This window comes from Tauraco erythrolophus, chromosome W (genome assembly GCF_009769465.1).
Source record: "Tauraco erythrolophus isolate bTauEry1 chromosome W, bTauEry1.pri, whole genome shotgun sequence".
Taxonomy (NCBI): Eukaryota; Metazoa; Chordata; class Aves; order Musophagiformes; family Musophagidae; genus Tauraco; species Tauraco erythrolophus.
This window is the reverse complement of record NC_141497.1, coordinates 12,531,509-12,549,009: the sequence shown is the minus strand read 5'-3', so window position 1 is coordinate 12,549,009 and position 17,501 is coordinate 12,531,509. Positions and strand designations below refer to the sequence as shown.

The 17,501-nt window shown below is 43.1% G+C and overlaps 1 protein-coding gene across 5 annotated transcripts in view; it reads left to right on the top strand.

The window, feature by feature from the left end:
* Positions 1–17,501, top strand: part of LOC147526213 (5'-AMP-activated protein kinase catalytic subunit alpha-1-like) — a 55,203-nt gene that overhangs the window by 31,698 nt on the left and 6,004 nt on the right. For 3 of the 5 annotated variants that reach the window (XM_086630135.1, XM_086630138.1, XM_086630139.1), the window contains 4 exons: positions 11,636–11,723; positions 12,303–12,527; positions 14,538–15,024; positions 15,954–16,080. In XM_086630135.1, coding sequence (XP_086486261.1) covers positions 11,636–11,723; positions 12,303–12,527; positions 14,538–15,024; positions 15,954–16,080 — 927 coding nt within the window. Of the gene's footprint in view, positions 1–11,635; positions 11,724–12,302; positions 12,528–14,518; positions 15,025–15,953; positions 16,081–17,501 lie in introns of all 5 variants that reach the window. The other 2 variants (XM_086630136.1, XM_086630137.1) reach the window with 2 other exon arrangements.

Genomic DNA, 17,501 nt, shown 5'->3' with positions numbered 1-17,501 from the left:
ATAATCTTCTGCCACATTGGTCGTGTGTTGCAGCTAAAGTGTTAACAGTAAGGAATGTGTATCAGCGAATATAAAAAGAACACTGTCCTTGAGATAAGAAGGTAGGTTGAAGCTATGAAAAACACACTGTCCCTGGGAAAAACAAGAAGGATGAAACTATGAAAAACAAGATTCTGAGCAAAACATACTAACTGCAAAAATATTAAAATATTGTAACAAACGTAGAAATCTCTATCCAATCACAGTGTGTATCATACTCGTGCTTGTCGCGTGAACAGTAGTACTAGACCAATTAACTTGCTAAGTACAGCGCATGAAGGCATGTACAGAACCGAGCTATGCTATAAAAAGAGCAGTGTCACAGAATAAAGCTGAAGCCTTTTTACTCATCATATTGATGCGTCTTGCTTCCCCGTCTTCGGCCGCAACATCTGGTGACCCCGACGTGATCAAGAGGGTTTTCAACGACCACAACGCGGACGAGAGAGAGGACGGCCATCCCGGCGCCCGAGAGAGGCGGATAGCCCGAGAGAGGCGGATAGCCCGAGAGAGGCGGATAGCCCGAGAGGCGGATCGTCCGAGAGAGGCGGAATCGTACCGCTACGGACTGACCGGTGAGTCAGGCAGACCGAGGTCTGGTTCGGGATGGGAATGCTGCAATGACAGCCTGGGAACGAGATGATGGAACGGGACGTTGCATTGTCGTTGTTGAAAAGCTTCTTAGAGGAGCGTGGACTAAAACTTGGAAAAAGATATTGGCCCCTGATTGCAGGGGGGTATGCAAAAGATATTATCAGAAACACGAAGAATTAGGAACCAAAGGAAAGAAGAAGTAAGCGACTGAAAAAAAAAAAAAAAAACAAAACAAAAAAAAACAAAACAAAAAAAAAAAAAACAAAAAAGCGACAACTGCCTCAACAGGAGGAGGTAAGCGACTGAGACAAAGTGCTAGAGAAACCAGCACTACTAACAGTTCTAACTTGATAAAACTCCCAGTACTCCTGGTTTGGGTATCAGCCCATGTACCGGAGGCCTGACAAGGACTTGGGACACTATAGACGTTAAACTTTGGCGTGCAGCCACCTGTGGGGATGCTGCTGGCCTGGAAAAGTCATCATCGAATCTTTTAATCCAGGGCCCCGAACGAAAGACAGACTTATTGCTTTCCCCCTCTTCCAACGAAGTCGGTACACCGGCACCCCCGCGCCGCGCCGCCCACCGCGCCCGGCGGCGCCCCGGGAACGCCGCTGCTGCTGCCGGCCGGGGCCGCGGGCGGCGTTTGCCTCGGCGCTGCCGCTCGTGTGCGGGAACGAACCGCGGCTGGAAAGGACGGAGACGCGCTGCGGGCCCCGCTGCGCCGGTTCGTTCGCGGCTGATGGTCCCCTCGGCGGGAGGGGGCGGCGGCGGTTACGGAGCGCGAGCGGCCGGAGCTGCGGCAACAACAACAAGAGCAACAACAACAAGGGGGGGGGCGGCACAGGGCTGCTGGGTCGTCATCGCCACCCCGCCCGGCTGAGGCGAGGGAGGGCTGACACCCCCCGAGAGAGAGCGCAGAGCACATCGTAACTTGGATCGTCTCGATCGGCATCGCGGGAAATAACTAATCCTCTTTTGTTCCAGCAATTTCAACAGTTAATATCAGTGTTGCAAAACCGTAAACATGCACATTCCATTGTACATCTGCGAGCGCACACCGCGCTGCCAGGGCCTATAGCAGAAGGGAACAGGCGAGCTGAGCCTCTCACGAGTGCAGCTCTTGTACCAAACTCGTTAATACAGGCAAAATCTTGCAGGACTTCTACCATCAGAATGCTAATGCTATTAGGTGACAACTGGTATAACAAGAGAGCAAGCCCGCTCAATTGTACAATTGTGTAGTACCTGTCAAAATACGATCGTGCCACCAGTGAATGGTGTTAATCCTCGTGGTTTACGCTCGCAGGAACTTTGGCATACACTTCTTATCAGCCATATGTATTTTTGTCATCATGAGGTATTGAGCATGTTGCTGGTATTTTTTACAATCCTACTGGGCAACCAATCATAGAATACGCACATGATACTTTGGAGAATATGCTTTTGAAACAAGAAAGGGGAATGATGGGGAAATCTCCCAATGAAACAATAGCTAAAGTGTTATAGGTGTTAAATCTCTTAAATCGAGAGCTAAACATTTTGGGATGAATAAAATGTCACTCATGTCAAAATTAGGCACAGGCAGGGTTACAGCAAGTGGCTTTCCAACAGCTGACTGAATTGGCTACGAGAGCATTAAGACGTGTCCCTGATTTTTGGGACAGGGGAGGCTTCCTTTGCTTCCATTCGGCAGGGAGCACAGGAACCTTATGAGCATTTCTTTGATCAGCTACAAATGGCAGTTCAGAGATAAACAGAAAATCCGGCTACTGCAGATGTGTTGGTATTCCAGTTGGCCATTGAAAATGCTAACACAGACTGCCAACAAGCTCTTGATCTTATCAGAAATCGGGCAAAAACGATTGCAGATTTAGTAAAGGTGTGTCACAATGTAGGCTCGAAACACTACAAAGCAAAATTTTGGGAACCAGCTAAAATCATTGCAGCTTCAATATTTACACCAGGAGTTGGAGTGGCACAGGTGTTAACTACACTGAATAAGTTGGGTTGTTAGCTTGCAAAACAAACTAATGCTACAGCTTCTGCTTTATCAATGCTCTTAATTGACAGGATGGTTAAAATCTTTAATAAAGCAGACATTATATTGCTAGTAGTTCTTTCATGCATAGCAATAATCACCCCCTGCCTATTGTCACGCTCCCAGCAGACGGTACAGAGTACGGTTAATCAAGTAATGATCACAGAAAAACAAAAAAGGGGGGAGTTGTTGTGGCATCATACACACAGCTACAGTTGAGGTTTGACCTTGATGATTTAAGCCTGTGCTCTTTTCTGAAGTTGGGAAACACCGATAAAGAGGATGAGAAAGAAAAGGGAGTGTGAACAGCTGGTGCAGGGAGTGTGAGAAGTTGACATGAGGAGTTTGGGAAGTTGATATAGAGTGTGTGAGAAAATGATGTTTAGTTTAGCAAGTAAAAAATAGCTCCTTTTTAGGCATAGCCAATAGTAAAATTAAAATAGGTGCGTGCACTATTGTTTGTAATCAATCACAGTTGGGTGAGGGCCGCATGGACACATCATGGCCAGAGTAATAATCTATAAAAGCTGCCTGTATAACAACAATAAAGGTCACTCTGCTATCACAAAAGAATTTTGGACACAGACAGTCACAGCTGCACAGCCTCCTTTAACAGTAATCATTAATGGGAAGGCTTTTCTGGCCTAGTTGACACAGGGGCTGATGTATCTATAATGAAAAATCCTGACTGGCCGCCCTCTCGGCCTCTGATACAGCCCTGGCAGCTGTGATCGGAGTAGGTGGAACACAGATCCCACAGCAGAGTGCACAGATCTTGTTAGTAGTAGGCCCAGGTAACAAACAAGCTGTTTTGAAACCATATGTTTTTGATGTCCCATGTACATTATGAGGTCGGGATTTGTAGAATCAGTGGAATGTGAGGCTAACCTCAAATTTTTAGCACGTCACTGATGTCCAGCCCTGACTCAAGCTGGCAAGCTGGTCTGGGTCGATCAGTGGCCACTAAAAGGTGAGCGACTGAACTGAACTCAAAAATTAGTCAATGAACAGCTCAAATTAGGACATATAATTCCCTCCAATATTTGTTACCCCAAAGAAATCAGGAAAATGGAGATTTATGTTAGAAGATTTAAGAGCTGTTAATACAATCATTTCACCAATGGGTGCATTACAACCGGGTGTACCAAATCCTACTATGATTCCAGAATGTTAGCATTTGATGGCGATTGATTTAAAAGATTGGGTTATTTCACCTTTTTACTTTTTTATTTATTTGCACCCTAACGATTGTCCTAGATTTGCCTTTTCAGTTCCAGTGCTTAACAATGAACGACCCACGCAACAATATCATTGGATTGTACTGCTTCAAGGAATGATGAATAGGCCTACAGTTTGTCAATTGGTAGTAGATGATGCTCTCTGTCAGGTCAGACAGTAAATCAAGCTTAGCAAATTGTACGTGCCTACCCTGACCGTCAATGTATTGTGCCTTCAAATACTCCAGCAGGAGTAAATCCAACAGGTTTATGTGCCAATGAATTATGGCAAACTGATATTACTTATATTCAATTGTCTAATTGATCTAAATATGTGCATGTAACTGTTGATATGTTTTCTGCCCTTGTTGTTGCTACTGCTCACACTGAAGAAAACCATGGGAGTACCAAAGAAAATTGGGACAAACAGTGATCCAGTATGGTGCCTTTTTACAGGATTGGAGAGTGACTCACACTACCAGCATCCCTCATTCACCTATGGGACAAGCTGTTATTGAACAAACTCATTTACCGTTAAAACAAATGTTTGATAAACAAAAAGGGGCAGTCTTCCGTATATTTCCCCGCAAGAATCCTTGGACAAAGCCACATATGTTTTAAATTTTCTTAATTTGTCTGCTTCTAGGCAACATACTATGGCTGTGGATCACAATTTTAAACCCAGTGCCATTTTTGCAGAAAAATCAACAGCATGTTATAAGAAGCTGGACTCAACTCATGGGATGGCCCTGCGCCTCTGCTTACATGGGGAAGAGGGTATGTTTGTGTTCTTCCCACAGGTCCATACTGGTTACCAGCAAGAAACGTAAAGCCAACCAGGACTTTTGAAACTACAAATAGAGAAGGGGAGATCCAAGAATTAGCAGAGCAAGCAGAGATCACAGAAACACCGAATGAAGAGAATGGTTCAAATGGACAGACTTGTAATAGAAGATTTCATGTTAATATATCAACTGTTCTTATGTTTCTCATTGTTAGGTATAGTATGTGTGTGAAAGTTGTTTGTATATATGCTTTGTGTCTTTTCTCCGATCGGAAAGTGTATGGATTCCACCCGTAGCTACTGGAAGGAAAAGAATTAACTGGTACCAAATTAATGACAAAGAATTACTAACTGGACTTAGTTGTAAGCACGTAACTTTGAAAAGAGAAGCTAGGAGGATTGTTATTGAACAACATGTTGCGATTCGCAAAAACCGCTGTTAGCCGGCAGAGCACATACTGGGCAGCCTTGTTGCACGCACTGGCCACGCGTGCGGCAACGCCGTGTCAGTACCTTTGTCGTAGACTCTGCTAAGGGTGAAAAGAGATGGCTCAGAGCGGAGCTGAGGGAGGCTGCAGAGCACACTGTGTAGATAAACAGGGGACGCCCTGAAGGTGCCGTGCCTGCCTCCCTTCTCCACAACGACCCTGCCGATTGACACCCTCCTGCTCAGCGAAATCTTGGGTATAGTGGAAATAGTAAGGCCCTCGGAAAGGGAAGTAGTATACTAGAAACTGCTTTTGCAAGGCTGTACCAAAACAATATGCTAGTAACTGAAATTGCCAGTCTCCTACACAGAGTTTTATTCGTGCAAGAAAAAAAAAAAAGGGGCAACGCTGTCACTGATCGATCACACAAATTTTTTCACCAATCTGCTCGACCTCTTCAGAAAGAGTTTGCACTGTCGCGAGCACAAGCCCGTGCCATCGTCGCTGCAAGGCACCAACCCTCGAGGATTGCAACCAAGAGGAGTGTGGCAAACTGATGTAACTGAGTTTCCCACCTTTGGTCCACTGCGCCATATCCACGTCACCGTGGACACTTGCAGCAGAGCTGTATGGGCAACACCAGCGCCTTCTACCGCCTTCCGATGTGTAAAACAACATTGGCTTTCAGCATTTGCTGCCCTTGGCTTACCACAAGTCATCAAAACAGACAATGCTCCTGCATACGCAGGAACAGCATGTGCTGCATTTTTAGCAGATTGGGGAATTGAACATAGAAAAGGTGTTCCGTACAACAGTACGGGTCAGGCTATTGTTGAACAGTGCCATCAAGATGTAAAGCGACTCGCTGCCATTTTGAAAAAAGAGGGGGAGATGTCCCCCAACACGCGAACTGAAAGGCGAAGGCAATCCAGGAGTTCCCAAAGACTCGGACCTCTCTGCAGAAGAATAGAAGAACTGTTAAATCTTCCAAAGAACATATTAGATGACTCTGATCCAGACGAGATAGATTTTGCCTTTATCCGTAGTTTGATACGTACACGCAAAGCTGCAAAATTATACCCGCTAACACACTGCAGGTGTAGATGTAGGAATTTAGAAATTATAACTATAGAGTGCGGAGGTTGTAGTCGCATATGTCATGAATCGCAACGTGACGCAGTGCAAGGCTGTGCAGATTGTAGACGCGCTTTAGATATTAACCCATACCAGGCGCTTGCTGCTTGGCTTAGAATAGAGAACGCTTCACGACAAAGGTTAACTGCGTTGTTTGAAAGTGCAGAAGAAGCTATATTAGCACACGCAGCCTTTAGGTTACAAAAACTACTGACTGTTGTAGAAGTAGCACAAAAGACACAAGTCTTGGGTACCAGATATCAGAAGCAGTGTAGACGTCATGATAAGAATGGAGGAGTTTATTGGTAAGACAATACCTATAGTAACAGGAATCTTAGTGTGGTGCCAAATGACCTACGGAATCAACTCCATCAGCCCGAGAGACAACATATGGGTAACCATTGCTAACAAAACAAACCAGTCATCAATCTGCCTAGCCCTGGGTGGTATTGGAAACCCATTCCGTACCTGTCTCATAGGAGTACCAACATGGAAAGTGGCAGCCTTTAGAGGGCTAGTAAACACCACTAACCTAACATATAGCAACTTCAATACCACAACAATCTATAGAGCGACCCCTCAACAGTATGACGGAGCAGTACAATGCCGGCTTATTCATGCACTTAATGCTTCCCTCCAGTCTGATCCAAAAGAACTAGACCTGCTTAGTAGCATGCATGCAAACACTACCGCTGGGAAAATAGGAGGATGGTTTTCATTTTTGCCATTAGACCCAAACAACTTGAATAAAAACAGGAAACTATGGGCAACCTTAGATTCTAATCTTGACAGCGCATCGGTATTTCGCTTTCTATACTCGAGCTGCAATGGCAGCAACATTACTGAACCTCGAAGGTTGCCCGAAGGAATTTTCTTAATTTGTAGAGACAGGGCATGGAATGGCATTCCAAAACAACCAGAAGGAAGTCCTTGTTATTTAGGCCAACTAGCCTTATTCCATCCTAATATATCCCTATTAAGAAAATGGAGTGAAAATCACACCAGGAGAAAAAGAAGCCTACATGATCTAGACTGTAGCAGTGTAGGCAATCCCACATTTTGGAGTGAATTTGGACGAGTAGCTGCCTCCACACTTTTCCCAGGGTTAGCAGCAGCAAAAGCGCTCACCTTAGCAAAACAACTAGGTTGCTGGGCTCGTGACGAGATAAACTTAACATCCAGCATTCTAGATGAATTAACGAAAGATGTAGAAAGTGTCAATCATGCAGTATTGCAAAACAGAGCAGCGATTGACTATTTGCTTTTAGCCCATGGGCATGGTTGCGAAGAGATCGAAGGAATGTGTTGTATGAATTTAACAGGTCCAGGAAAGTCAGTGCATAAAAAACTTAAACAACTAAAGGACAAACTACATGCCTTGAAAGAGGTAGATGGCATCGATGGATGGTTGACTTCCTGAGGAATAGATGGTTGGGTGAGACATCTCATCAAAACGTGCTTGGGGCCTCTTTTGTTGTTAGGCTTTCTCTTGCTTTTTGGACCATGCTTAATGCAATGTGTGACCCAACGCTTGTCAGCTATAGCGCACGCCGTTTTTGAAAAAAGAGGGGGAGATGTTGCAGCTAAAGTGTTAACAGTAAGGAATGTGTATCAGCGAATATAAAAAGAGCACTGTCCTTGAGATAAGAAGGTAGGTTGAAGCTATGAAAAACACACTGTCCCTGGGAAAAACAAGAAGGATGAAACTATGAAAAACAAGATTCTGAGCAAAACATACTAACTGCAAAAATATTAAAATATTGTAACAAACGTAGAAATCTCTATCCAATCACAGTGTGTATCATACTCGTGCTTGTCGCGTGAACAGTAGTACTAGACCAATTAACTTGCTAAGTACAGCGCATGAAGGCATGTACAGAACCGAGCTATGCTATAAAAAGAGCAGTGTCACAGAATAAAGCTGAAGCCTTTTTACTCATCATATTGATGCGTCTTGCTTCCCCGTCTTCGGCCGCAACAGTCGTGTGCACCGGACGTCATCTGGATCTTCGAGTCTTGGTCCACTTCTCGAGTCAAGATAAATCAACTCTCGCACAGCCAGTTCTCTCAGATAATGAATAGGAACTTGAAGGTGCACAAGTCCATGGGACCTGATGAGATCCATCCGCGGGTCCTGAAGGAACTGGCGGATGAAGTTGCCAAGCCACTGGCCATTGTATTTGAGAAGTCGTGGCGGTCTGGCAAGGTCCCCGATGACTGGAAGAGAGGGAACATAACCCCCATATTTAAAAAGGGGAACAAGGAAGACCCGGGCAACTACAGGCCGGTCAGCCTCACCTCTGTGCCTGGCAAGGTCATGGAGCAGATTCTCCTGGGAACCATGCTAAGGCACATGGAGAGCAAGGAGGTGGTGGGTGACAGCCAACATGGCTTCACCAAAGGCAGATTGTGCCTGACCAACTTGGTGGCCTTTTACGATGGGGTGACAGCATCGGTGGACAAGGGTCGACCAACGGATATCATCTACCTGGACTTGTGCAAAGCTTTTGACACTGTCCCGCATGACATTCTTCTCTCTAAACTAGAGAGGCATGGGTTTGATGGATGGACCACTCGGTGGATAAGGAATTGGCTCAATGGCCGCACTCAGAGAGTAGTGGTCAACGGCTCGATGTCCAAGTGGAGACCGGTCACGAGTGGCGTCCCTCAGGGGTCCGTGTTGGGCCCGGCCCTCTTCAACATCTTTGTCGGTGACGTGGACAGTGGCATGGAGTGCACCCTCAGCAAGTTCGCCGATGACACCAAGCTGTGTGGTGCCGTCGACACGCTGGAAGGGAGGGATGCCATCCAGAGGGACCTCGACAGGCTGGAGAGGTGGGCCCGTGCCAACCTCATGAAGTTCAACCAGGCCAAGTGCAAGGTCCTACATCTGGGTCATGGCAATCCCAGGCACAAATACAGACTAGGTGGTGAATGGATCGAGAGCAGCCCTGAGGAGAAGGACTTGGGAGAACTGGTGGACGAGAAGCTCAATATGAGCCGGCAATGTGCTCTTGCGGCCCAGAAGGCCAACCGTGTCCTGGGCTGCATCAAAAGGAGCGTGGCCAGCAGGTCGAGGGAGGTGATTCTCCCCCTCTATGTGGGAGAATGGCTAACTGAGAAAGGCCACGTAGACATAAGCCAGCTAGCTGAACAAAATCTTGCGAAACAAAGCACTCAGCTAGTTTAACTGCTGAGGTGGCAAGAACGTCCTGTCTGTAACTTGAGTATTACAAGACAACAGGATGCTTTTGGCCAGACAGGCATAAGAAAAGGGGAAGAGAGTAAACACAGATGGGGAGCCAGGGGCGGGATTAGCTTCTAAATATGTTAACCAATCATGAGCTTTCTTTTTGCAATATGCATGAACTAATTAAAATGATTATAAAAGTGTTATCGCCTGGCAATAAAGACGAAGCCTGCTGATCACTCATATTGAGCGTCCTGGTCTTCCCTCCGTCGCTACACCTCTACTCTGCCCTCGTGAGACCTCACCAGGAGTACTGCATCCAGTTCTGGAGCCCCCAACATAAGAAGGACGTGGACCAGTTGGAGAGGGTCCAGAGGAGGGCCATGAAGATGATAAGAGGGCTGGAGCACCTTTCCTATGAGGACAGGCTGAAAGAGTTGGGGCTGTTCAGCCTGGAGAAGAGGAGGCTCCGGGGTGACCTTATAGCGGTCTTCCAGTACCTCAAGGGGGCCTACAAGAAAGTTGGGGAGAGGCTGTTCAGGAGGGCCTGTTGTGATAGGACAAGGGGTAATGGTTTTAAAATAGAGGGAGGTAGATTCAGGTTGGATATTAGGAAAAAATTTTTTACCATGAGAGTTGTAGAACACTGGAACAGGTTGCCCAGAGAGGTGGTGGATGCTCCATCCCTGGAGACGTTCAAGGCCAGGTTGGACGAGGCCCTGAGCAACCTGATCTAGTTGGAGATATCCCTGTTCCTTGCAGGGGGGTTGGACTAGATGACCTTTGAAGATCCCTTCCAGCCCTAACCATTCTATGATTCTATAGCTTTTTCTATGTTGGTCCGCTTGCTAACATTACATGGCACCTCGTCCTTGTAGGGATACCTTTCCTTTATAGCTGCCAGGAGCCGTCTCCAGAGGCTGCAGACTTGTGTCTGCCTTCAAATAGCTTTATCAATGCCTCCATCCATGGCAAGGGCTCCCAGCTGCCTGGCTTCGTTACCATCTAACTCCAGACTATTGGCTCCCATGTCCCAGCATCTGAGCAACCAAGAGACAATGGGCTCACCTTTAAGACGGCCATAGTCTTTTCGAATATCTCGCAGCTCGCTCATTTTTAGAGATCTGGTGGTTATCGTCTCATCTATGATGTCACTTCTTCTCCATTGAGATTTTCTCTGGGGCGAAACAGAACGCTCCTGCTTCATTTCTCGTGATGGCCCTGGTCGCTCTTCATCATCATCATCCTCTCCTCTGCGTTCTGACTTTCGCACACATTTCCTCGGTTGCTCTTCCTCCAATCATTGTGATGGCCCTGGTTGCTCTTCTTTGTCTGGTTGCTCTGATGGCCCTGGTTGCTCTTCTTCATTTGGTTGTTGTGATGGCCCTGATTGCTCTTCTTCATCTTCTAACTTTTGTATACATTTTCTTTTCCTTACGGGGGCAACTGATACCGTTGTAGTCTGAGTAGCTATAGTGCTTGTCATGGGAGTCGAGATGGCAAGCACAATAACCCGAGAAATAAATTGATATACACTCCTAAATGGCCGATTGATTTTGAATATATAGATAATTAAACATATATTCAGGAGACCTTGCAGGACAATCAAACCGGTTAAATTATTCCAATGATGTTCGGCATTATCAAAATCAACGTAAGCTTTTGTGAATGAAAAGTCACCGGTATAATTGGTGATGATATGCGCCAGGTGACGCTCAAAATTGATAAACGAGCTCCACATCACCATCCCCCTCTGCACCGCCGAATACAAAGACTGAGCCGGTCCCAGCTAAAACTAGGACAGCATATAACCTCTTACAGAATTTAGACAATTCCATGGTAGCATCTTCCACTCTGGCATTTAGAAGCAAATGTGTTTTTTAAGACACTTTCTTGTTAATGACCAAAATCCTATCTTGCTATGCTGCGCTGCTCTCCCTTAGAGCAACTTGGTTCTCTGTCATGCCTATGTAATCCAAAATGGATTGGTTTTTGTCTTGGATTGATGTTACTCAAATTTCTGGTAAACTAAATGCAGGATCATGTGGCGCACTCATAAAAATTTCAATAATTCCAAACAATGTTGCTTCCTTACTGAGATAAATTAGCTTCTAATTTGAATTACTAGTGATTTGTTCTAGGTAGTATATGTAGTGTGAAGTCTTTTTGCTCTCCGAATCTTTAGTATTTACTCTTATACACTTTCAGGTCTATCAAATATGATGTCAGATGGAGAATTTTTAAGAACGAGCTGTGGTTCCCCTAACTATGCTGCGCCAGAAGTAATTTCAGGAAGGTAGTTTATTTTCTATTGGATGCATGTGTGCATGTACTTTGGTCATTTTGCTTCTTAATTTTAAAGGCTGTAAAGTTAGTGCAATTGACGAGCTTGATGCTGAGAAACTGTGGACTGAACTCTTCATTGCCTTGATAATTTTTCATGAGTATTTAAGGCTTCGATGAACCTAGCTTTGAATAGTTCCTATAAGGTGGAGATGATGTCTAATGTCCTGAATCCAGTGTGTCTGAATTGGTTTAAAAATCTCACAGCTCACATCTTGGAAGTAGAGGTACAGATAGAAATACAGGCAAAGTCTGCTGTGAAATTGAGTAGTAGTGAAATATCTGCTGCAGAATAGATATTCAGTCTGAAGGTAACTTTTTTTTTTACTTGATGATTGCCACATCTGCTGCTTTCACTCTAATATCTCTTTCTGAGTTCAAGGGAGGCATAGCACTGAAATGGTATAGTAATTGCAGATTAGTTGTCCCAAGTTCACACACTCTTAATGCAATACAATGTAAGATAGTGTGGGGGAGGGAAATCTACTTAAATTTACTGAGCACAAATTGCTAATAGTTAACTTTTTCCCAGATTATATGCAGGTCCAGAAGTAGATATTTGGAGCAGTGGGGTTATTCTCTATGCTTTGTTATGTGGAACACTTCCATTTGATGATGATCATGTGCCAACCCTTTTTAAGAAGATATGTGATGGTATCTTTTATACTCCTCAGTACCTGAATCCATCTGTAATTAGTCTTCTGAAACACATGCTGCAAGTAGATCCAATGAAGAGAGCAACAATCAGAACCATTAGGTAAAACGTTAACCGATGTCCGATCACAGGATGCTGGAATGGTAATCTCAGTGAAAATATGCAGAACAAAGAAATCATTCATATAGCTTGTCCCTATTTTATAGTCCGAGATGAAAAATTCAACTTCTGGTGGTTTGGCTTTAGCTCTGATCTCCAGTGACCAATGAAGTATCTATTGGAGGTCACAGTAAAACAAATATATGTTACATTTAGAAACTCTGAGAGACACTAGATTTAAGACTGCTAAAGCAAACCTGTTTACCTGCAGAATGGTTTGCAGAAACTGCACTGTATCGACTTTTCTGGGAAAAAAAAAAATCTTTGCTGTTAAGAACCACTATTCTGTACTGTAAATGTTTGAGGGGAAGTTATGACTCTTTAACCTGAAAACTACTGCTTATATTCATATTTCTGCAGACTCTGAAAAATCATCTGTTAAGACTGAATATTCCATGTGCAAGATGGCACTTTCTATTCTAGCCTCAAAACCCTGGCATGAACCTGTAAGAAGCTCTAAGGAGAGAGCTCTGAAATACTACCTTAGTGAAATTGCTTCCTCTTTTAGGGTTGAAAGTTAGGAAGTTGGTGAAGTTCATGTTCTTTCAGTAGAACAAAAAATGTGGTGTGCATATCCCTTGCTACTTTATTACAATGGGTAGTACTTTCTTGCAGAAATCAAAACGCTGAGAGAACTAAGCATTGTAAAACTTAAACTAAGTTCCTATCCATTCGTCTAAGTCATGTTAAATAAGTCTGAAGGAGAAGTGATGTGAAAAAGATGTTGAAAAATGTTGACTACAGAGCATGGATGGATTTTGAATCCTAAACAACTTTGTCCTGTTACCCATGAGACATGTAATCTCACAGTTTAAAGGACAAACTCTTGAGTTTAATTGAATACCTTAATTTTCCTAGGAGAGCGTGTATGTGTGTAAAAGGGATGAGGTCCACTGCAATGACTAGTAACAAAATACTCCTCTTAACTTGGTTATTCAGCTAGGACTGTGCTTTGTAGTCATATAGGAAAAGCTTTTTCTACTTCCGAATTAACTGCTTCCTTGTGATGAAAGTGCATTTTGCTCAATGCATTTGTGCTGAGGCATGTTCTCAGGCTCATACTGACTAGAGCTTGATCCATATAACTGCTCTTAAATCTGTAGCAAGTCTTTATGCTATAGACTAAGATACTTTTTAAAATTAGTGTCATGCCATATGATGAGTTAAGCAGTTTGCTCTAGGCACACAAAACAAATTTTTTTTTCTGTATGATTGGGCAACTTAAGTATTTGGTTCCTTCTATATGTTTCCTTTTCCCTCTTATGAATGCTAGCCCATGGATACAGTAGTAAAGAGGTACAGGTTGACTCTTCCATAGCCTTCCCTCAACTCTGTTTTGAAGAGAGACAGCAGGGGGTTTTCTGAATGAAAAAAAATATAGGCAGGTTGTTGGGGGTGAGGAGCATGTGACCCTAATGTTCAAAATCTTTGTCCAAACATCTACCAAAGAAACTATTGAGTATCAAGATTTCTTCATTTTGTTATGTATGTACTTGGGGAGGGACAACTTGAGTGGGTAGCATACAAATTTCAGTTGAAAATATCTCAAAACTAAGATAGTGGAAGTAAAAAACCAAACCAACAAAAAAAAACCCACAAAAACAAACCACCTAAACAAAACAAAAAAAAACCACCACATCACACACCCAACCATTTATATAAAAAGCTGGTTGATGAGTTATACAAAGATATATGATCAGGTAGTTGAAACCCTTACAGGAAAGAGGATATTTTTCAGTCTCCTGCAAAATGTCTAGCAAAATCTTGTAACAGAGATGATTACTTTCCATTACGTTGTGCTGCACAGAAGGGGACTTGGACTTAAAACTGTGGTGTGTTTTTTTTTTTGTACAGACTAAGAATAACTTTTAAAATAATTTTATTTTAAAAATAATTTAATACTAAAAAGGCTTGCTTTAAGTATATATATTCAGACTTTATTTTTAAATCTAGGGAACATGAATGGTTTAAGCAGGACCTTCCCAAATATTTGTTTCCTGAAGACCCATCATATAGTTCTACCATGATTGATGATGATGCCTTAAAAGAGGTGTGTGACAAGTTTGAATGCACTGAAGAGGAAGTGCTAAGTTGTCTATACAGCCAAAATCATCAGGACCCTTTAGTGGTTGCTTATCACCTCATTATAGACAATAGAAGAATAATGAATGAGGCCAAAGACTTCTACTTGGCTACAAACCCACTGGATTCTTTTCTTGATGATCATAATCTGTCTCGCCCTCATCCTGAAAGAGTGCCATTCTTAGTAGCTGAAGCACCACGTCCCCGCCATACTCTTGATGAGCTGAATCCACAGAAGTCAAAACACCAAGGTGTAAGAAGAGCTAAGTGGCACTTGGGAATACGGAGTCAAAGTCGACCTAATGATATCATGGCTGAAGTTTGTCGAGCAATTAAACAACTGGATTATGAATGGAAGGTAAAAGAATAAAGGGTCTTTACAGCAGATAATAGTAATTTTTTTTTTGAGCTGTGTTATTACATAGCCTAGAAGTCTGAAACTACTTTCTCCTGTGCTGGAAAATAATCTTATGTGCTTGTGCTTGTTCCAAAAGTCAGAGTTCTTTCACCTGATGTGCAAAAAGCTGATCCGCACACAGGATCAAGATATTGGTTTTATTCCATTTCAGTGCAGAGATGGGTGCTAGATGGTAACTCCACAAAGCTAGCACACCTTTGTAACAATACAGAGAATGTTTATACTCTTGAAGTTGTGCAATTAATATATTATTCATACTTAAGTCTATGTCCTTGATACTGATTGGCCTACTAATTCTATGCTTCAATTTAAAGGGATAGTACACAAATATTCTACCCCACGTCCTCAGAGAGGGATGGTCCCATTTGGGTAGGGGGCTTTTTCTCCCTTAGAGGTGTGGTTTTACCATGCTAATGAGTAAAAGTTCAGTGTAATTTCAGTCTTGACTAATTTATCTTTAGTATTTATTTGTTTGACAGATTTATGGTGCCATCCTGTCCCCCTCCTCAGGGTTATCTTAGATTTTGGGTAATCCCTTCTGGTTTATCTCCTTTATTCCTCTAACATGCTGACTGCTTGTGCTTGCTGTGCAGGAAGGGTTTTGGGAGAGGCTATTTATGCCAAGAGGAAAAAATCTTGCTAAGGTGTTTAACCTTTCTACTGGGGCTGTGGGAATGTGTTGAGTGGGTTGGTTTGGTTTGTTTTTTTGGTGGTGGGTTTCTTGGGGTTTTTTTTGGGAGGGGATAAAAAAAAGCTCTGATAGGTAAGCCTGAAATCACTTGATAATACCAGTGACTTGAAATGAGAAAAACAATATGCAGTGTTTCTCAAGCAGTTCTAGTTACAAACTCAAATCTCTTTTGTACTAGGTTGTAAATCCATACTACCTGCGTGTTCGAAAGAAGAATCCAGTGACAAGTGCATATTCCAAAATGAGTCTACAGTTGTATCAGGTGGACAGCAGGACATACTTACTGGACTTCCGTAGCATTGATGGTATGTGAAGACTTACATAAGTTAATGGAGTTGTAACGGAAATAATTCTATATGCAAACATGTCTTCACTTCTAAACAAGTAAATTAAGTGTTGCCCTCTAGTTAAACTTAAAGCCAAGCTAGATCTGAATTAGCGTTTCTTTATTTCTTCCTGGTCTAATGTTCCTGTGACCAGATGGTTAGCTGCTTCATTCCTTAAATAATTGTTTTTTAGCTATATCAACTCCTGAACTGCTCCATTTTGCATCTGCACCAGTACTAATACCACTGGTGCAAAAGGGAAAGGATTGTGGGAGGTGAGATTTGGATCAACCTAAACTGCCTTTGAGGCCTTGCCCCCGAATTTAAACATTAATTTTAAACATTAATTTAGATCTTATGATAAATGAGTGAGTCCCAAACAGAACTCCAATTAAAGTTTACAATTTATTAGGCGAATAAAAGCAAGCAAACTCCCTGGGTGCGCCGGGAGTCTCTGCTCCACCAAGACACACACCCGCCGTAGCAGTTTTTCTTGTATTTATACAGACATACTCATAACCCCCCCCAAAGGTCAGTCTCTCCCAGGAAATCATTTCCATAGTCCCCACCTCAGGATCCGCCTCAGGCTCTTCCTTGATCCGCCTTCTGGTGGTCGTGGGCAGGGGTCTTCAGGATGAAGGCCGGAGGTCTTCCTCACTGTGTACTTTTCACCTCTTCCCTAAAATTCCCGATTTGGCTGAGCTTGCAGAGCCAAACTGGTTCCAGCCTGGCCTGTCCTTGAGTGGACATCTGGTTGTCTCCTACCTATCATTGTCTGAAGACAAATGTTAGTTCTTGTTAGTCCTTATCTTTCCCACATAGGCTAGTTTTTGTCTCCCTTCCTTCCTACAGATGTGTGGGTCATGAGTTACAACCTTGCTGGCATTTGTTTTATCTTTCTCACCAGCCTCCTCCTTGGGTAGTTAGTATTTTAAAACTTCTAACATTTCACAGCAACAGTTAATGTAGCAGTTAGTATTTAATATCTAAACAATAACTAATATATAGTCTTATGTGATTTTATGGAGGGAATATAGGAATAGACATTAGTTCTCTCTTTTTATTAAATCAAGTAAATTCTTTTTCTTGCGTAAGTTTCCTGATTGATTATAACATTTTGTGCACTGAAGATACCCTCTTAAACATGCGCCAAACCCATATGTACAGCAGTGTTAGTGACACTATTAAAGCAGCTGTAGCTATTAACAGTGTTATAACAGGATGTTTTAAATGACTGAAAAATCCTGAAGTGGAAGGTGACCATCTAAAGAGTGCTTCCCAGCATCTATGCTCTCCATCCTTTTCTACTCTTTTTACAATTCCCTTTTATTTCGTTTTGCATCATGATGAACTGTCACCAGAGTTCTCTGCTCTGTAGTGACAGAGCATTCTGTGTATCA